Source organism: Bombina bombina, chromosome 7 (assembly GCF_027579735.1).
Source record: "Bombina bombina isolate aBomBom1 chromosome 7, aBomBom1.pri, whole genome shotgun sequence".
NCBI classification, from domain to species: Eukaryota; Metazoa; Chordata; class Amphibia; order Anura; family Bombinatoridae; genus Bombina; species Bombina bombina.
Window position 1 is genome coordinate 401,768,949 of NC_069505.1, and position 21,647 is coordinate 401,790,595.

At 41.6% G+C, this 21,647-nt stretch overlaps 1 protein-coding gene across 1 annotated transcript in view; it reads left to right on the forward strand.

Moving 5' to 3' along the window:
* GNAI2 (G protein subunit alpha i2) overlaps positions 1-21,647 on the forward strand; it is a 164,484-nt gene that overhangs the window by 112,346 nt on the left and 30,491 nt on the right. Inside the window, exons 7-8 of the mRNA XM_053721166.1 lie at positions 11,148-11,301; positions 20,072-20,269. Of these exons, the coding sequence (XP_053577141.1) occupies positions 11,148-11,301; positions 20,072-20,262 (345 nt within the window). The 3' untranslated portion in view covers positions 20,263-20,269. The remainder of the gene's footprint in view (positions 1-11,147; positions 11,302-20,071; positions 20,270-21,647) is intronic.

Here is a 21,647-nt window from a genome sequence, read left to right on the forward strand (position 1 = left end):
CTCAGACCACTACAATTATGCATGCTAAGTCAGTGGAATGGAGATTACTCAGATTTGTCCCCTCTACTAAATCTGGATCAAGAGACCAGAGATTCTCTTCTCTGGTGGCTTTCTCGGGTCCATCTGTCCAAGGGGATGACTTTTCGCTGGCCAGATTGGACGATTGTAACAACAGATGCCAGCCTTCTAGGTTGGGGCGCAGTCTGGAACTCCCTGAAGGCTCAGGGATTATGGACTCTGGAGGAGAAACTCCTCCCAATAAATATTCTGGAGTTGAGAGCAATATTCAATGCTCTTCTAGCTTGGCCTCAGTTAGCAACACTAACACACAACATCACGACTGTGGCTTACATCAACCATCAAGGGGGAACCAGGAGTTCCCTAGCGATGTTAGAAGTCTCAAAGATAATTCGCTGGGCAGAGTCTCACTCTTGCCACCTGTCAGCGATCTACATCCCAGGCGTGGAGAACTGGGAGGCGGACTTTCTAAGTCGCCAGACTTTTCATCCGGGGGAGTGGGAACTTCATCCGGAGGTCTTTACTCAACTGATTCATCGTTGGGGCAAACCAGATCTGGATCTCATAGCGTCTCGCCAGAACGCCAAGCTTCCTTGTTACGGATTCAGGTCCAGGGACCCGGGAGCGGCGCTGATAGATGCTCTGGCAGCCCCTTGGGTTTTCAACATGGCCTATGTGTTTCCACCATTTCCGCTGCTACCTCGACTGATTGCCAAGATCAGACAAGAGAGAGCATCGGTGATTCTGATAGCACCTGCGTGGCCACGCAGGACCTGGTATGCAGACCTAGTGGACATGTCGTCCTGTCCACCATGGTCTCTGCCTCTGAGACAGGACCTTCTCATTCAGGGTCCTTTCCATCATCCAAATCTAATTTCTCTGAGGCTGACTGCATGGAGATTGAACGCTTGATCCTATCAAGGCGTAGCTTCTCGGAGTCGGTTATTGATACCTTAATACAGGCTCGGAAACCTGTTACCAGAAAAATTTACCATAAAATATGGCGGAAATATTTATATTGGTGTGAATCCAAGAGTTACTCATGGAGTAAGGTTAGGATTCCTAGGATATTGTCTTTTCTACAAGAAGGTTTAGAAAAGGGCTTATCTGCTAGTTCGTTGAAGGGACAGATTTCTGCTCTGTCTATTCTTTTACACAAACGTCTGGCAGAAGTTCCAGACGTCCAGGCTTTTTGTCAGGCTTTGGTTAGGATTAAGCCTGTGTTTAAGACTGTTGCTCCTCCGTGGAGCTTAAACTTAGTTCTTCAAGGGGTTCCGTTTGAACCCCTTCATTCCATTGATATTAAGCTTTTATCTTGGAAAGTTCTGTTTTTGATGGCTATTTCCTCGGCTCGAAGAGTCTCTGAGTTATCGGCCTTACATTGTGATTCTCCTTACCTGATTTTCCATTCAGACAAGGTAGTTCTGCGTACTAAACCTGGGTTTTTACCTAAGGTAGTTTCTAACAGGAATATCAATCAGGAGATTGTTGTTCCATCATTATGTCCTAATCCTTCTTCAAAGAAGGAACGACTTTTGCATAATCTGGACGTAGTCCGTGCCCTGAAGTTCTATTTACAGGCAACTAAAGATTTTCGTCAACTTCTTCCCTGTTTGTCGTGTACTCTGGACAGAGGAGAGGTCAAAAAGCTTCGGCAACCTCTCTCTCCTTTTGGCTTCGTAGCATCATACGTTTAGCCTATGAGACTACTGGACAGCAGCCCCCTGGAAGAATTACAGCTCATTCTACTAGAGCTGTGGCTTCCACCTGGGCCTTTAAGAATGAGGCCTCTGTTGAACAGATTTGCAAGGCTGCAACTTGGTCTTCACTTCACACTTTTTCAAAATTTTACAAATTTGACACTTTTACTTCTTCGGAGGCTGTTTTTGGGATAAAGGTTTTACAGGCAGTGGTTCCTTCCGTTTAAGTTCCTGCCTTGTCCCTCCCATCATCCGTGTACTTTAGCTTTGGTAAGTAATGGATGATCCGTGGACTGAATACACTTAACAAGAGAAAACATAATTTATGCTTACCTGATAAATTTCTTTATCTTGTAGTGTATTCAGTCCACGGCCCGCCCTGTCTTTTTTTTAAGGCAGATCTAAATTTTAATTAGAACTCCAGTCACCACTGCTCCCTATGGTTTCTCCTTTCTTGTCTTGTTTCAGTCGAATGACTGGATATGACTTGGAGGGGAGGAGCTATATAGCAGCTCTGCTTTGGGTGATCCTCTTGCAACTTCCTGTTGGGAAGGGAATATATCCCATAAGTAATGGATGATCCGTGGACTGAATACACTACAAGAGAAATAAATTTATCAGGTAAGCATAAATTATGTTTTTACAGGCAACTTTGTATTTATTTTAACTAGGTACAATAGTTATTAAATAGTTTATTAACTATTTAATAACTTTCTAGTTAAAATAAGTACAAATTTACCTGTAAAATAAATCCCAACCTAAATTACAATTGCACCTAACACTACACTATCATTAAATTAATTACATAAACTAACTACAATTAACTACAATTAAATTAAAGTACGAAAAACAACAAACCCTAAATTACAGAAAATAAAAAAATAATTACAATTTTTTTTAAACTAATTACACCTAATCTAATCCCCCTAATAAAATAAAGCCCCCCAAAATAATAAAATTCCCTACCCTATACTAAATTACAAATAGCCCTTAAAATTGCCTTTTGCGGGGCATTGCCCCAAAGTAATCAGCTCTTTTACCTGTAAAAAAAAAATACAATACCCCCCATTAAACCCCCAATTAACATTAAAACCCACACACCCTACTCTAAAACCCACCCAATCCCCCCTTAAAAAAACCTAACACTACCCCCTTGAAGATCACCCTACCTTGAGCCGTCTTCACCCAGCCAGGCACAAGTGGACCTCCAGAGGGGCAGAAGTCTTCATCCGATCCGGGCAGAAGAGGTCCTCCAAGCGGCAGAAGTCTTCATCCAGACGGCATCTTCTATCTTCATCCATCTGGAGCGGAGCGGCTCCATCTTCAATCCAGCCGACGCGGAGCATCCTCTTCATACAAAGTCCAAGCGAAGAATGAAGGTTCCTTTAAATGACGTCATCCAAGATGGCATCCCTTGAATTCCAATTGGCTGATAGGATTCTATCAGCCAATCAGAATTAAGGTAGGAAAAATCCTATTGGCTGATGCAATCAGCCATTAGGATTTAGGTTGCATTCTATTGGCTGATTGGAACAGCCAATAGAATGCGAGCTCAATCCTATTGGCTGATTGGATCAGCCAATAGGATTGAACTTCAATCCTATTGGCTGATCCAATCAGCCAATAGGATTTTTCCTACATTAATTCCGATTGGCTGATAGGATTCTATCAGCCAATCGGAATTCAAGGGACGCCATCTTGGATGACGTCATTTAAAGGAACCTTCATTCTTCGCTTGGTCTTCGTTTGAAGAGGACGTTCTGCATCGGCTGGATTGAAGATGGACCCGCTCCGCTCTGGATGGATGAAGATAGAAGATGCCCTCTGGATGAAGACTTCTGCCGCTTGGAGGACCTCTTCTGCCCGGATCGGATGAAGACTTCTGCCCCTCTGGAGGTCCACTTGTGCCCGGCTGGGTGAAGACGGCTCAAGGTAGGGTGATCTTCAAGGGGGTAGTGTTAGGTTTTTTTAAGGGGGGATTGGGTGGGTTTTAGAGTATGGTTGGGTGTGTGGGTGGTGGGTTTTAATGTTGGGGGGGTATTGTATTTTTTTTACAGGTAAAAGAGCTGATTACTTTGGGGCAATGCCCCGCAAAAGGCCCTTTTAAGGGCTATTTGTAATTTAGTATAGGGTAGGGAATTTTATTATTTTGGGGGGCTTTTTTTATTTTATTAGGGGGATTAGATTAGGTGTAATTAGTTTTAAAAAATTGTAATTTTTTTATTTTCTGTAATTTAGTGTTTATTGTTTTTCGTACTTTAGTTTATTTAATTTAATTGTAATTAATTGTAGGTAGTTTAGGTAATTAAGTGTAGTGTTAGGTGTAATTGTAACTTAGGTTAGGATTTATTTTACAGGTAAATTTGTACTTATTTTAACTAGGTAGCTATTAAATAGTTCATAACTATTTAATAACTATTGTACCTAGTTAAAATAAATATAAACCCTAAGCTAGCTACAATGTAACTATTAGTTATATTGTATCTAGCTTAGGGTTTATTTTATAGGTAAGTATTTAGTTTTATAGGACTAATTTATTTAATTGTATTTATTTTATTTAGATTTATTTAAATTATATTTAAATTAGGGGGGTGTTTAGGGTTAGACTTAGGTTTAGGGGTTAATAACTTTATTATAGTGGCAGCGGCGGCAGATTAGGGGTTAATAAGTGTAGGTAAATTGCGGCGACGTTGGGGGGGCAGATTAGGGGTTAATAAATATAATGTAGGGTTCGACGATGTTGGGGGCAGCAGATTAGGGGTTCATAGGGATAATGTAGGTGGCGACTGTGTCCGGAGCAGCAGAGTAGGGGTTAATAATTATAATGCAAGTGTCGGCGATGTCGGGGGCGGCAGATTAGGGTTTAATAAGTGTAAGATTAGGGGTGTTTAGACTCGGGGTTCATGTTAGGGTGTTAGGTGTAGACAAAAAATTCCTTTCCCGATAGGAATCAATGGGGCTGCGTTAGGAGCTGAACGCTGCTTTTTTGCAAGTGTTAGGTTTTTTTCAGCCGGCTCAGCCCCATTGTTTCCTATGGTGAAATCGTGCACGAGCAGGCTGGTCCTGCTTGGGTTCAGATCTACTGTCTCGCGGCTTATTCAGACACTAATATACCTTGCTGGTCAGGTTGGGGTGCCGAGTGCTCTTAACATTATTTATGTTTCTTGTTATTGTTTTACAAGTTTCAGCTAAGCATTCTCAAGAGGACTTGCGGGTCCGTGCAGCTCTCTGGATTGTTTCAGTTCTAAATAGCCGTCTCTGGTGACTGGGTCAGTGAATTCTGCTGCGTCACTCTCTGTTGCCTCCGATACCCTCGGAACCTAGAGTATTCCTTTCCACGTGGTGGGAAAATTGGAGGGTTTAGCGTCTCCTTTCCGCCGGTCGGAGCGGTGTTGCTTTAGGAAATTGTCCTTTTTGGACTTGTTAATTTTAGTTGTTTTCTTATTCATTGAGACCTCTTGGATTTGTCTGTTTCTCCTTGTGGATGGGTCACCTTTGGGGTCATATATGGTTCAGGTATTACCATCCAGGTGGCATCCAAACCCATGTTTTACTGTCCTCTGACTTCGAATCTGAGGTGATGTGGAGGCCTGATGTTGCTCTGTTCAGGTGACTTGTCCTCACTTTTCCCTTTGTGTCTGGAGCTTGTGGCTAGCTGGACAGCTAGCTCAGCATACTAATGCTCTGTGGCTACTCTGTACTGTAGCAAACCAAGGGTTGCTAGTTTGATCCCTTGCGAGGTTTACTCAGCCTTTCCTCCTTTCAAGATTGATAAAATGAGCAGTGCCTTGTGTTCCTTAAGGGGGATTAGCCGCACTTTCAAGCACACTCGTGTTGCTTGGACGCCTGTTAGCTCTAGTATCCTTTTATGGCCCTGGCTCTTTGGAGTGTTGGGCTCCTCCAAGGGGTAGTCTCTTCCCTTTTGGGTCGGGACTTGCAAGGGCTTCTTGCTCTTGTTTTCCAGGTTATTCTGGATTTTTCCCTGGGAGGTCTGTTTTTTTATATCAGATGAGGGATTTATGTTCCTGGAAGATAGTTTAATCTAAACATTTGTGGGGCTTGGGCTTCTTGTCCTGATCTTTCAGTTGTCGAGGATTTTACTCCGCGTTTTCTCTTTGTGGATCCCGCTGTGGGATGTTACCGGACCTTATGATCCTAAGACTGGCCTGGGGGTTCCAGTTTCCAGGGTATTTGGGCTTAGCCCTTGTTCTGGTTCTGTTTTACAACTTAGCCAGATCTACTGAGAGCTGGGGCTCCTTGGGGCTTGTCTTGGGCCGGACGATACGGTTCCCTTGGGACAGCCAACTAACGTAACCTGATGGCGAGCTTTCCTGCCTAGCAAACGGAAGGTTTGCAGTTGCTCAGCTGTCACTTTTGCGCCTGGTATGTGTGCTAGCACAATGGTGTTTTAAGGGGTTCTTCCTTGTGTCATCTCAGTTCTTCCTACGACTTCCTGTCTTATGGGTAGATGTTTTATCGACGCTCTCCTTTTCAGGGGGCTCGTTATCCTCATTACGGAGGTGCTTCTGTGCCACAGAGCTTCTGTGCCTCTCCCCCTTTGAGTTCTGTGAGCTTGGTGGCCTGGATTGCCTGGAGTGTGTCCTCTGTCTTGGAGGTTAGGGCAATCTGCTATTTTGTTCGGCCGCTTCTTCCTTACGGATAGTGTTTTCTCCATTTCTTCCTACGGATGGCAGTGTGTTACTGGACTCAGATGTTTATTTCTGTGTTCGCTACTTGTAAGTTTCTGTTTGCTCAGTCTCTGAGTTCTGACGTTTTGAGGACTTTGTCTTCAGCTGTCTTTTTTGGTGCTGTTGCACAATAGTTGGGAGATGTTTCTTCTCCTTGATGCCCGGTTGCTCCTTGTGGGTTGGGCGTCGTCTCCCCTTGTTCTCGGGATCCATTCGGGTCTCTGTGGACTTGGCCTTCCTTTGAAGGGGGTCTTTCCTTTATGAATTTTGCTGTACCTTTTGGGTCTCCTTTTGGCTTACCCTTGTTCTCTCCCTTTTGGGGATTTTGGTACTGTACTAGTAAGGGTTGTGTGGGGACCGACTGCTGGGCGACGGTTCTCCTGGAGGAGTGTTGGCTCAGTGAGTCTGCTTGCAGTCTCTAATTAGGCTTTCGGACTATCTACGGGTCAGTGTCCTTGGAGCCTTTTCCTTCTAGTTTTTTTTGCCCGGCTCCGATGAAGCAGGGTTTGGTTGGGTTGTGGTTTTTCAGGCCTGGTGCCCTCAGAATGGGCTGCCTATTGTACCCTCCTGTTTTTGCATTCAGTGTCCTCTATAGTTTGGGTATTGTTTTCCCAAAAGTAATGAATGCAGCTGTGGACTCTTTCCATTTATGAAGAAAAACTTAAATTATGCTCCCCACCCATATTTTTATTGTGGGGCATCTCTTTTTATTCTTCTGGCACCTTTTCACCCTGATATTTCTTCTACTGTTCCTTGTTCCTCGGCAGAATGACTGGGGGATGAGCTGAGTATTTAAGCCTTTGGCTGGGGTGTCTTTGCCTCCTCCTGGTGGCCAGGTTCTAAATTCCCAAAAGTAATGAATGCAGCTGTGGACTCTTTCTATCTGAAGAAAAGAAAATTATCAGGTAAACATAATTTAAGGGGTTTTTTTTTCTCTCAGCAGGCCCATCAGATTCACAATATACCATTATTATATTTATCTCTCATGTGAGATAGCTGCGACAAAAACTGTTGCTTATATTTTAGTAAATAATATTAAAAATGGCCGAGAGACCACTGCTGTTAGTGTGATCACCTGACTAAATTGTCGTCAAGGGCAGCCACATCTAAAATAGTGACCCATACAGGCTTTTGTAGATTAGAGAGGCCCCCCCTTGTGCAGTACAAAAATAAGCACTTTTTTTCTTGCAGTGGTCACCTGACTGTACAGACAAAATGTAAATGTTTTTTATTTATTTTTTTAAGAGAGGGATTTGTCTACTAGTAAATTCATTTTATTGGGGGTCTTATAGACATACCAGAATTTTTTTTTATTGAGCCTATAATGTCCCATTCCAAATCCCCATGTGTTGTTTTACTTTATTAAACAAAAATACCAAGATAACCTGCGCCAAAATAAAACCTCTACACAAACTCCAATGGATTAATATAAGGTCTCTCAAATCCTTACCATTAGACAAATTGGAAATAAATAGAATACCAAGGAGCGCTACCAAAATCTAGAGTGTAACTGTATTGGATAGTTGTAGCTGTGAAACAATATGCTATATCAAATATGAGATATAAAAAAAAAGGAAGAATTAATAAATGAACTGCGGGCAAACGCAGAAACTTAACCACAGATGCCAATTAACAGTCCAAATTAATCAAGTCTAGCTTAACACCATCTACCTTTTCTTTATATCTCATATTTGATACAACATATTGTTTCACAGCTACAACTATCCAATACAGTTACACTTTAGCTTTTGGTAGCGCTCCTTGGTATTCTATTTGTTTTACTTTATTTCAAAGAATCTTCTTTGTATTACTGCACCAAGACCATTTGAAAGAGCAGTTGATTCTCTCTTTAATCAGGGGTCTTGAAGGTTTGTAGCTGCTAAGGGAGCAGAGATCAATGAAGAACCGCCCTCATCCAGTTCCCTTGGAGCTACTAAAGCTTCCTGGCTCCACCCCCCTTGTGACATCACCACTTGTGTACGTGATTCAGACAGTAAATCTGCTTCATTCCCATGATATTCTTTGTTGAAGAGACACCTAGGTAGGCACTTGGAGCACTACATGGAAGGAAATAGAGCTGCCATCTAGTGCTCTTGCCAATGTATAACATTAGCACTACATGACAGGAAATAGTGCTGCCATCTAGTGCTCTTGCTAATGGATAACATTAGTACTACATGACAGGAAATAGTGCTGCCATCTAGTGCTCTTGCTAATGTATAACATTAGCACTACATGACAGGAAATAGTGCTGCCATCTAGTGCTCTTGCAAATGTATAACATTATTACTATATAACAGGAAATAGTGCTGCCATCTAGTGCTCTTGCTAATGTATAACATTAGTACTACATGACAGGAAATAGTGCTGCCATCTAGTGCTCTTGCTAATGTATAACATTAGTACTACATGACAGGAAATAGTGCTACCATCTAGTGCTCTTGCTAATGTATAACATTAGTACTACATGACAGGAAATAGTGCTGCCATCTAGTGCTCTTGCTAATGTATAATATTAGTACTACATGACAGGAAATAGTGCTGCCATCTAGTGCTCTTGCTAATGTATAACATTAGTACTACATGACAGGAAATAGTGCTGCCATCTAGTGCTCTTTCTAATGTATAAAATTAGTACTACATGTCAAGAGATAGTGCTGCCATCTAGTGCTCTTGCTAATGTATAACATTAGTGCTGCCATCTAGTGCTCTTGCTAATGTATAACATTAGTACTACATGACAGGAAATAGTGCTGCCATCTAGTGCTCTTGCTAATGTATAACATTAGTACTACATGCCAGGAAATAGTGCTCTTGCTAATGTATAACATTAGCACTACATGACAGGAAATAGTGCTGCCATCTAGTGCTCTTGCAAATGTATAACATTATTACTATATAACAGGAAATAGTGCTGCCATCTAGTGCTCTTGCTAATGTATAACATTATTACTCTATAACAGGAGATAGTGCTGCCATCTAGTGCTCTTGCAAATGGATAACATTAATACTACATGACAGGAAATAGTGCTGCCATCTAGTGCTCTTGCTAATGGATATTATTAGTACTACATGACAGGAAATAGTGCTGCCATCTAGTGCTCTTGCAAATGGATAACATTAATACTACATGACAGGAAATAGTGCTGCCATCTAGTGCTCTTGCAAATGGATAACATTAGTACTACATGACAGGAAATAGTGCTGCCATCTAGTGATCTTGCAAATGGATAACATTAGTACTACATGACAGGAAATAGTGCTGCCATCTAGTGCTCTTGCTAATGTATAACATTAGTACTACATGACAGGAAATAGTGCTGCCATCTAGTGCTCTTGCTAATGTATAACATTAGCACTACATGACAGGAAATAGTGCTGCCATCTAGTGCTCTTGCAAATGTATAACATTATTACTATATAACAGGAAATAGTGCTGCCATCTAGTGCTCTTGCTAATGGATATTATTAGTACTACATGACAGGAAATAGTGCTGCCATCTAGTGCTCTTGCTAATGTATAACATTATTACTCTATAACAGGAGATAGTGCTGCCATCTAGTGCTCTTGCAAATGGATAACATTAATACTACATGACAGGAAATAGTGCTGCCATCTAGTGCTCTTGCTAATGTATAACATTGGCACTACATGACAGGAAATAGTGCTGCCATCTAGTGCTCTTGCTAATGTATAACATTAGTACTACATGACAGGAGATAGTGCTGCCATCTAGTGCTCTTGCAAATGGATAACATTAATACTACATGACAGGAAATAGTGCTGCCATCTAGTGCTCTTGCTAATGTATAACATTAGTACTACATGACAGGAAATAGTGCTGCCATCTAGTGCTCTTGCTAATGTATGACATTAGTACTACATGACAGGAAATAGTGCTGCCCTCTAGTGCTCTTGCTAATGTATAACATTAGTACTACATGACAGGAAATAGTGCTGCCCTCTAGTGCTCTTGCTAATGTATAACATTAGTACTACATGACAGGAAATAGTGCTGCCCTCTAGTGCTCTTGCTAATGTATAATATTAGTACTACATGACAGGAAATAGTGCTGCCATCTAGTGCTCTTGCAAATGAATAATATTCTTAAGAAACTGCTGCCATATAGTGCTCCAGAAATGGACCATTTCCTAAGCATACGTCCCTGCTTTTTTAGCAACAGATACCAAAAGAACAAAGAAAAATTGATAGTAGAAGTAAATTAGAAAGTTGTTTAAAATCACATGCCCTATCTGAATCATTAAAGAAAAATTTTGGGTTTCATATCCCTTAAACTAGAACTACAACACTTTGCAATAAATTAACATACGGGCCAAGAGTGATAACTTTTTAAATATGTTAACACCATGTTTGCTGTAATTGTTTATCAATGGACAAATTCTTCCCACTAGTTGTCATTTGGAGGAGCCAATTAGGACTTTTTACTGGAGAAGACAAGGCTAGACACTGTTTTTTGTTTTTTCACGATTTTCAGAGTTTAATTAGGAACTTAAATAAAATACTGGTACAATAAATAATGAAAGTATATTGCAATGTTTTTGTTTTTTTAACTATGATTAACCATTTTATATTCCAATCACAAAATGATTAATTTCCCTTATGCCTTGCATGTTTCATAGCCAGTTATGGAATTTTGTGACTGGTAGAACCAATCTAATGTTTGTTAAATAACCTCGGGGTCTGCGTTCCATAAACACTAACGTAACTTGTCTCTGTAGAATCGGATGCACGAGAGTATGAAGTTATTTGACAGCATCTGCAATAACAAGTGGTTCACAGAGACGTCCATTATTCTCTTCCTCAACAAGAAAGATCTGTTTGAGGAGAAGATTGTACACAGTCCCCTGACCATCTGCTTCCCAGAGTACACAGGTAGGTGCTGAGATCCCTCACTGAATACTTTGCGCTCTCATTTTCTCTTCCGTTTTCTTAGCCTTTTCTTAACGAACCATTAAATACAATAGAATTACATAATAAAGGCAATAAAATGACACTTGCTCTGAATTTTAAATGAGCAGTAGTTTTTTTTTTCTTGACACATTTCCTTCAATTTGACGGCCCCCTGTATCATGTGACATCCATCAGCCAATCACAGGCTCATATACACTGTGAACTCTTGCACATGCTCAGTAGGAGCTGATACCTCAGAAAGTGTGCATATAAAAATTCTATTCACTATCTGATAATGGAAGTAAATTGAATAGTATGTTAACACTGCATGCTCTATCTGATTAATGGAAGTATAATTTTGACTTGTCATTTAAACTGCATTTTATTTGTCCTACACCATCTCTTGCAATCACAGTTTCTCTACCACTTCTTATTTCATATACATTTTCCACTTACAAATAAGATTTTTGGGGGGGTTTTGTGTGCATTATCCTTTCTCTCATTGTGAATAGTAGATAAATTATATTGTGCAAGTTGGGTTTGATAGATACTTCCCAGAAATTTTTCTACTTAATTTTTAGCCTTTTTGATCGGAAAAATAGCTGAAAAAGTTGCTGCCAATATATTGCTCAAATCATAATTTACTACAGAGCCTGTTTAAAGGGACCGTATACACCAATTTTCATGTAACTGCATGTAATAGACACTACTATAAAGAATGAGATGCACAGATACTGATCTAAAAATAAAGTATAAAACCTTACTTAGAAGCTCCCAATTTAGCACTGTTAAAAAGTTAGCTGGGACACCCACTGAAAGTGGTTCTATAGCAATAAAAAAAGCAGAACCCCCCCCCCCCCCTCCCCTGCATATGAAAAGACTCTTTGCACAAACAGGAGCAAGCTGGAGTAGATATTATTATACTTTATTTATGAAGCACCAGCATGTTCAACAGGGCTGTCCATGGATACAGTTAATTTAAATAAAACAATGATATAAAACTTGTAAGAGACAGGACAAAATGTACAAACACATACAGGAGGAATTGAGGGCCCTATTCCCATGGGAATTTACAATCTAGAAGTATACATCAGTATACTTCTAAAACTGTGGGGCTTGGATCGGAGTCTGAAAATCAGCGCAATGTTATTTAAAAATAAGCAAAACTATAAAAAAAAATTTTTTAAAAAAAACCTGTATAGGCTATATAAATGGATTATCTACAAAACATTTATGCAAAGAAAAATCTAGTTGATAATGTCCCTTTAAATGGATATTGTTTTCTAAAATGTTCTCCCCTTTAATAGGTGCCCAATGGTCCAGTGTATCTAATTGTTTGCTATTGCCTTTATTTGTTATTTGAAATAGCTACTTTTGCCTGCCTTCACGGAAAATATGTGACTTTTTCTTTCTGTGTAAAAAAGCTATGTAAAGAGAGAGAAAGACAATAGCACTGATTTCATCTCCCAGTGAGAGGGGGAGAGGTTTTTATGTGAGATATCTGGTTGTGCTTATGCTAACCCCTCCCCCCAGCCATAATTAACATTTCCATACCAATCATAGATAACATTAGCAGGTCTGCCTTACTTGCAGGCTCAGCTCATTGTAATGGGCATGTCTTATAGAACTAAATGTGTAGGTTTTAATGAACAAAACCAGCTATTTTCAAATACAAAATATAAACATGAACAATTTTCCATACTTTGTAAAACTCTGCAGTAGGTAAAACAAGTCATTTGGAACACATTACCTACTTAACAACCTCAGGTTTACCTTATACCTTGCCGGTCGTTCACTTAACCCCTTAGATGACTTAGAAATAGCACAAGTATTGCTGATGTTGGCAAGATCAAGCTATATCTGCATGCTTCTGGAAGTGAACCCCTTAATTACTGTGCAATGTACAGGGTATGTTGGCTTTTAAGGACTTAAGGGGGGGGGGTTATAGTACATTGACCCTTTAGTAAACTATTTTTGAACTGGCATCAGCCTTTTGAATATTCACTTTTTCCAGACTGTCTTTGGAAATCTGGGAATATATCACCCTAGTACATGATCCTATTTGTAACCTGTCCAAACATACTATGATTATTTTAAAGGATTGATCTCCTTAAAAGATTTTATGGATATGCAAGCTGAAATAAAGCAAATATATACAGATGGCAGAAGTTTTTTGCTTAGTGTAAAAAGTACAAAATAAAGTCTCTGGTCATGTCTTTGGAGCAAGTAACGCACCATTAATAACAACATATTGAGGAGTTTCATGTTCAAGCTGTTCAGTCAACCTCTGTGTTTAGATGGTATGTTGAGACGCTTCTGATGGGCATAATTTAATGTTCTCTTAGATCAGCTTTGCCTCTAGGAGTTACAGATTGATTTTGTAATGCTTCTTACTCAAAATCTCCTAGTCTTTTTTTTTTTTTTTTTTTTTTCTCCAACATAGGTGTGTCCGGTCCACGGCGTCATCCTTACTTGTGGGATATTCTCTTCCCCAACAGGAAATGGCAAAGAGCCCAGCAAAGCTGGTCACATGATCCCTCCTAGGCTCCGCCTACCCCAGTCATTCTCTTTGCCGTTGTACAGGCAACATCTCCACGGAGATGGCTTAGAGTTTTTTAGTGTTTAACTGTAGTTTTTATTATTCAATCAAGAGTTTGTTATTTTGAAATAGTGCTGGTATGTACTATTTACTCAGAAACAGAAAAGAGATGAAGATTTCTGTTTGTATGAGGAAAATGATTTTAGCAACCGTCACTAAAATCCATGGCTGTTCCACACAGGACTGTTGAGAGCAATTAACTTCAGTTGGGGGAACAGTGAGCAGTCTCTTGCTGCTTGAGGTATGACACATTCTAACAAGACGATGTAATGCTGGAAGCTGTCATTTTCCCTATGGGATCCGGTAAGCCATGTTTATTAAGATCGTAAATAAGGGCTTCACAAGGGCTTATTAAGACTGTAGACTTTTTCTGGGCTAAATCGATTCATTATTAACACAGATTTAGCCTTGAGGAATCATTTATTCTGGGTATTTTGATATAATAATATCGGCAGGCACTGTTTTAGACACCTTATTCTTTAGGGGCTTTCCCAAATCATAGGCAGAGCCTCATTTTCGCGCCGGTGTTGCGCACTTGTTTTTGAGAGGAGCTCTGATACTTAGAAAAGACTTTCTGAAGGCGTCATTTGGTATCGTATTCCCCTTTGGGCTTGGTTGGGTCTCAGCAAAGCAGATACCAGGGACTGTAAAGGGGTTAAAGTTAAAAACGGCTCCGGTTCCGTTATTTTAAGGGTTAAAGCTTCCAAATTTGGTGTGCAATACTTTTAAGGCTTTAAGACACTGTGGTGAAAATTTGGTGAATTTTGAACAATTCCTTCATGTTTTTTCGCAATTGCAGTAATAAAGTGTGTTCAGTTTAAAATTTAAAGTGACAGTAACGGTTTTATTTTAAAACGTTTTTTGTTCTTTGTTATCAAGTTTATGCCTGTTTAACATGTCTGAACTACCAGATAGACTGTGTTCTGAATGTGGGGAAGCCAGAATTCCTATTCATTTAAATAAATGTGATTTATGTGACAATGACAATGATGCCCAAGATGATTCCTCAAGTGAGGGGAGTAAGCATGGTACTGCATCATTCCCTCCTTCGTCTACACGAGTCTTGCCCACTCAGGAGGCCCCTAGTACATCTAGCGCGCCAATACTCCTTACTATGCAACAATTAACGGCTGTAATGGATAATTCTGTCAAAAACATTTTAGCCAAAATGAACACTTATCAGCGTAAGCGCGACTGCTCTGTTTTAGATACTGAAGAGCATGACGACGCTGATAATAATGGTTCTGAAGGGCCCCTAACCCAGTCTGATGGGGCCAGGGAGGTTTTGTCTGAGGGAGAAATTACTGATTCAGGGAACATTTCTCAACAAGCTGAACCTGATGTGATTACGTTTAAATTTAAGTTGGAACATCTCCGCATTCTGCTTAAGGAGGTATTATCCACTCTGGATGATTGTGACAAGTTGGTCATCCCAGAGAAACTATGTAAAATGGACAAGTTCCTAGAGGTCCCGGGGCTCCCAGAAGCTTTTCCTATACCCAAGCGGGTGGCGGACATTGTTAATAAAGAATGGGAAAGGCCCGGTATTCCTTTCGTCCCTCCCCCCATATTTAAAAAATTGTTTCCTATGGTCGACCCCAGAAAGGACTTATGGCAGACAGTCCCCAAGGTCGAGGGAGCGGTTTCCACTTTAAACTAACGCACCACTATACCCATAGAGGATAGTTGTGCTTTCAAAGATCCTATGGATAAAAAATTAGAAGGTTTACTTAAAAAGATGTTTGTTCAGCAGGGTTACCTTCTACAACCAATTTCATGCATTGTCCCTGTAGCTACAGCCGCATGTTTCTGGTTCGATGAGCTGATAAAGGCGGTCGATAGTGATTCTCCTCCTTATGAGGAGATTATGGACAGAATCAATGCTCTCAAATTGGCTAATTCTTTCACCCTAGACGCCACTTTGCAATTGGCTAGGTTAGCGGCTAAGAATTCTGGGTTTGCTATTGTGGCGCGCAGAGCGCTTTGGTTGAAATCTTGGTCAGCTGATGCGTCTTCCAAGAACAAGCTACTTAACATTCCTTTCAAGGGGAAAACGCTGTTTGGCCCTGACTTGAAAGAGATTATCTCTGATATCACTGGGGGTAAGGGCCACGCCCTTCCTCAGGATCGGCCTTTCAAGGCAAAAAATAAACCTAATTTTCGTCCCTTTCGTAGAAACGGACCAGCCCAAAGTGCTACGTCCTCTAAGCAAGAGGGTAATACTTCTCAAGCCAAGCCAGCTTGGAGACCAATGCAAGGCTGGAACAAGGGAAAGCAGGCCAAGAAACCTGCCACTGCTACCAAGACAGCATGAAATGTTGGCCCCCGATCCGGGACCGGATCTGGTGGGGGGCAGACTCTCTCTCTTCGCTCAGGCTTGGGCAAGAGATGTTCTGGATCCTTGGGCGCTAGAAATGGTCTCCCAAGGTTATCTTCTGGAATTCAAGGGGCTTCCCCCAAGGGGGAGGTTCCACAGGTCTCAGTTGTCTTCAGACCACATAAAAAGACAGGCATTCTTACATTGTGTAGAAGACCTGTTAAAAATGGGAGTGATTCATCCTGTTCCATTAAGAGAACAAGGGATGGGGTTCTACTCCAATCTGTTCATAGTTCCCAAAAAAGAGGGAACGTTCAGACCAATCTTAGATCTCAAGATCTTAAACAAGTTTCTCAAGGTTCCATCGTTCAAGATGGAAACCATTCGAACTATTCTTCCTTCCATCCAGGAAGGTCAATTCATGACCACAGTGGATTTAAAGGATGCGTATCTACATATTCCTATCCACAAGGAACATCATCGGTTCCTAAGGTTCGCATTCCTGGACAAGCATTACCAGTTCGTGGCGCTTCCTTTCGGATTAGCCACTGCTCCAAGGATTTTCACAAAGGTACTAGGGTCCCTTCTAGCTGTGCTAAGACCAAGGGGCATTGCTGTAGTACCTTACTTGGACGACATTCTGATTCAAGCGTCGTCCCTTCCTCTAGCAAAGGCTCACACGGACATTGTCCTGGCCTTTCTCAGATCTCACGGATGGAAAGTGAACGTGGAAAAGAGTTCTCTATCTCCGTCAACAAGGGTTCCCTTCTTGGGAACAATAATAGACTCCTTAGAAATGAGGATTTTTCTGACAGAGGCCAGAAAAACAAAACTTCTAGACTCTTGTCGGATACTTCATTCCGTTACTCTTCCTTCCATAGCGCAGTGCATGGAAGTGATCGGTTTGATGGTAGCGGCAATGGACATAGTTCCTTTTGCGCGCATTCATCTAAGACCATTACAACTGTGCAGGCTCAGTCAGTGGAATGGGGACTATACAGACTTGTCTCCGAAGATACAAGTAAATCAGAGGACCAGAGACTCACTCCGTTGGTGGCTGTCCCTGGACAACCTGTCACAAGGGATGACATTCCGCAGACCGGAGTGGGTCATTGTCACGACCGACGCCAGTCTGATGGGCTGGGGCGCGGTCTGGGGATCCCTGAAAGCTCAGGGTCTTTGGTCTCGGGAAGAATCTCTTCTACCGATAAATATTCTGGAACTGAGAGCGATATTCAATGCTCTCAAGGCTTGGCCTCAGCTAGCGAGGGCCAAGTTCATACGGTTTCAATCAGACAACATGACAACTGTTGCGTACATCAACCATCAGGGGGGAACAAGGAGTTCCCTAGCGATGGAAGAAGTGACCAAAATCATTCTATGGGCGGAGTCTCACTCCTGCCACCTGTCTGCTATCCACATCCCAGGAGTGGAAAATTGGGAAGCGGATTTTCTGAGTCGTCAGACATTGCATCCGGGGGAGTGGGAACTCCATCCGGAAATCTTTGCCCAAGTCACTCAGCTGTGGGGCATTCCAGACATGGATCTGATGGCCTCTCGTCAGAACTTCAAAGTTCCTTGCTACGGGTCCAGATCCAGGGATCCCAAGGCGGCTCTAGTGGATGCACTAGTAGCACCTTGGACCTTCAAACTAGCTTATGTGTTCCCGCCGTTTCCTCTCATCCCCAGGCTGGTAGCCAGGATCAATCAGGAGAGGGCGTCGGTGATCTTGATAGCTCCTGCGTGGCCACGCAGGACTTGGTATGCAGATCTGGTGAATATGTCATCGGCTCCACCTTGGAAGCTACCTTTGAGACGAGACCTTCTTGTTCAGGGTCCGTTCGAACATCCGAATCTGGTTTCACTCCAGCTGACTGCTTGGAGATTGAACGCTTGATCTTATCGAAGCGAGGGTTCTCAGATTCTGTTATCGATACTCTTGTTCAGGCCAGAAAGCCTGTAACTAGAAAGATTTACCACAAAATTTGGAAAAAATATATCTGTTGGTGTGAATCTAAAGGATTCCCTTGGGACAAGGTTAAGATTCCTAAGATTCTATCCTTCCTTCAAGAAGGATTGGAAAAAGGATTATCTGCAAGTTCCCTGAAGGGACAGATTTCTGCCTTGTCTGTGTTACTTCACAAAAAGCTGGCAGCTGTGCCAGATGTTCAAGCCTTTGTTCAGGCTCTGGTTAGAATTAAGCCTGTTTACAAACCTTTGACTCCTCCTTGGAGTCTCAACTTAGTTCTTTCAGTTCTTCAGGGGGTTCCGTTTGAACCCTTACATTCCGTTGATATTAAGTTATTATCTTGGAAAGTTTTGTTTTTAGTTGCAATTTCTTCTGCTAGAAGAGTTTCAGAATTATCTGCTCTGCAGTGTTCTCCCCCTTATCTGGTGTTCCATGCAGATAAGGTGGTTTTACGTACTAAACCTGGTTTTCTTCCAAAAGTTGTTTCTAACAAAAACATTAACCAGGAGATTATCGTACCTTCTCTGTGTCCGAAACCAGTTTCAAAGAAGGAACGTTTGTTGCACAATTTGGATGTTGTTCGCGCTCTAAAATTCTATTTAGATGCTACAAAGGATTTTAGACAAACATCTTCCTTGTTTGTTGTTTATTCCGGTAAAAGGAGAGGTCAAAAAGCAACTTCTACCTCTCTCTCTTTTTGGATTAAAAGCATCATCAGATTGGCTTACGAGACTGCCGGACGGCAGCCTCCCGAAAGAATCACAGCTCATTCCACTAGGGCTGTGGCTTCCACATGGGCCTTCAAGAACGAGGCTTCTGTTGATCAGATATGTAGGGCAGCGACTTGGTCTTCACTGCACACTTTTACCAAATTTTACAAGTTTGATACTTTTGCTTCTTCTGAGGCTATTTTTGGGAGAAAGGTTTTGCAAGCCGTGGTGCCTTCCATTTAGGTGACCTGATTTGCTCCCTCCCTTCATCCGTGTCCTAAAGCTTTGGTATTGGTTCCCACAAGTAAGGATGACGCCGTGGACTGGACACACCTATGTTGGAGAAAACAGAATTTATGTTTACCTGATAAATTACTTTCTCCAACGGTGTGTCCGGTCCACGGCCCGCCCTGGTTTTTTTAATCAGGTCTGATAATTTATTTTCTTTAACTACAGTCACCACGGTACCATATGGTTTCTCCTATGCAAATATTCCTCCTTAACGTCGGTCGAATGACTGGGGTAGGCGGAGCCTAGGAGGGATCATGTGACCAGCTTTGCTGGGCTCTTTGCCATTTCCTGTTGGGGAAGAGAATATCCCACAAGTAAGGATGACGCCGTGGACCGGACACACCGTTGGAGAAAGTAATTTATCAGGTAAACATAAATTCTGTTTTTTGGTGTTCAGGTTCTTTGATATCATATAAAGGCCAGTACCTTCTGACAGTCCCTTGAGGGTCTCATTAAATGTCGGGTTAATTTATCAAAATGTGGTGAGGAGTTTTGTTGCAACACCACCTAATGATGTGGATTTATGAAATTATGTCCCAAAACCACGAGGACAACACACTATTATAACCCCAAATGTTCAATCTTACAACATATTACTTCCTCCTTCAATAAAATAAAGTCTTTGTGGCTTCAACACGCGGAAAAGGAAGGAATAATTAAACTTGGCAAGACAGTGTTGAGCTTGATTCAAAACCCTTCTACAAACATTGCAGATAAGATCTTGAACTAATAAGAATTGACAAGAACACCCATGTAACATTTAATAGCCGGCACCTATTTTATCACTAACTCATTTATGGTTTTTATCTGTGCTCTCTGTATCTTTCCCAGTTCCATCTTACAACACGTTTCCATCTATCTTTTAGGCGCTAACCAGTATGATGAGGCTGCTTCTTACATCCAGAGTAAATTTGAAGATCTGAACAAACGCCGTGACACCAAGGAGATTTATACGCACTTTACGTGTGCAACCGACACCAAGAACGTACAGTTTGTCTTTGATGCTGTGACAGATGTGATCATAAAGAACAACCTGAAGGATTGTGGTCTCTTCTAACCTTGAGGTGAGGTTTGCGTGTTCTTCATACACTAGAAGGAGCACTTCTGTTTATCATAAACTAGTGGAAGCCCTTCTGTTCTTCATAAACTAGTGGGAGCCCTTCTATTCTTCATACACTAGAGGGAGCCCTTCTGCTCTTCATACACTAGAGGGAGCCCTTCTGCTCTTCATACACTAGAGGGAGCCCTTCTGCTCTTCATACACTAGAGGGAGCCCTTCTGCTCTTCATACACTAGAGGGAGCCCTTCTGCTCTTCATACACTAGAGGGAGCCCTTCTGCTCTTCATACACTAGAGGGAGCCCTTCTGCTCTTCATACACTAGAGGGAGCCCTTCTGCTCTTCATACACTAGAGGGAGCCCTTCTGCTCTTCATACACTAGAGGGAGCCCTTCTGCTCTTCATACACTAGAGGGAGCCCTTCTGCTCTTCATACACTAGAGGGAGCCCTTCTGCTCTTCATACACTAGAGCAGAGCTTTCCAAACTTTTCTTCTGTTAAGTGTGATCAGTCCACGGGTCATCATTACTTCTGGGATATTACTCCTCCCCAACAGGAAGTGCAAGAGGATTCACCCAGCAGAGCTGCATCTAGCTCCTCCCCTCTACGTCACTCCCAGTCATTCTCTTGCACCCAACGACTAGATAGGATGTGTGAGAGGACTATGGTGATTATACTTAGTTTTTATCTTCAATCAAGAGTTTGTTATTTTAAAATAGCACCGGAGTGTGTTATTATCTCTCTGGCAGAGTTTGAAGAAGAATCTACCAGAGTTTTTGTTATGATTTTAGCCGGAGTAGTTAAGATCATATTGCTGTTTCTCGGCCATCTGAGGAGAGGTAAACTTCAGATCAGGGGACAGCGGGCAGATGAATCTGCATAGAGGTATGTAGCAGTTTTTATTTTCTGATAATGGAATTGATGAGAAAATCCTGCCATACCGATATAATGTCATGTATGTATACTTTACACTTCAGTATTCTGGGGAATGGTACTTCACTAGAATTACACTGTAAGAAATACATAAAGCTGTTTAATAACTAGAGATTATGTTTAACGTTTTTGCTGGAATGTAAAATCGTTTTCATTTACTGAGGTACTGAGTGAATAAATGTTTGGGCACTATTTTTCCACTTGGCAGTTGCTTAATCTGTTTTCTGACAGTTTCTGTTCTCCCTCACTGCTGTGTGTGAGGGGGAGGGGCCGTTTTTTGGCGCTTTTACTACGCATCAAATATTTCAGTCAGCAACTCATTGTATTCCTTGCATGATCCGGTTCATCTCTACAGAGCTCAGGGGTCTTCAAAACTTATTTTGAGGGAGGTAATTTCTCTCAGCAGAGCTGTGAGAATTGTAGTTTGACTGAGATAAAAAACGTTTATTCT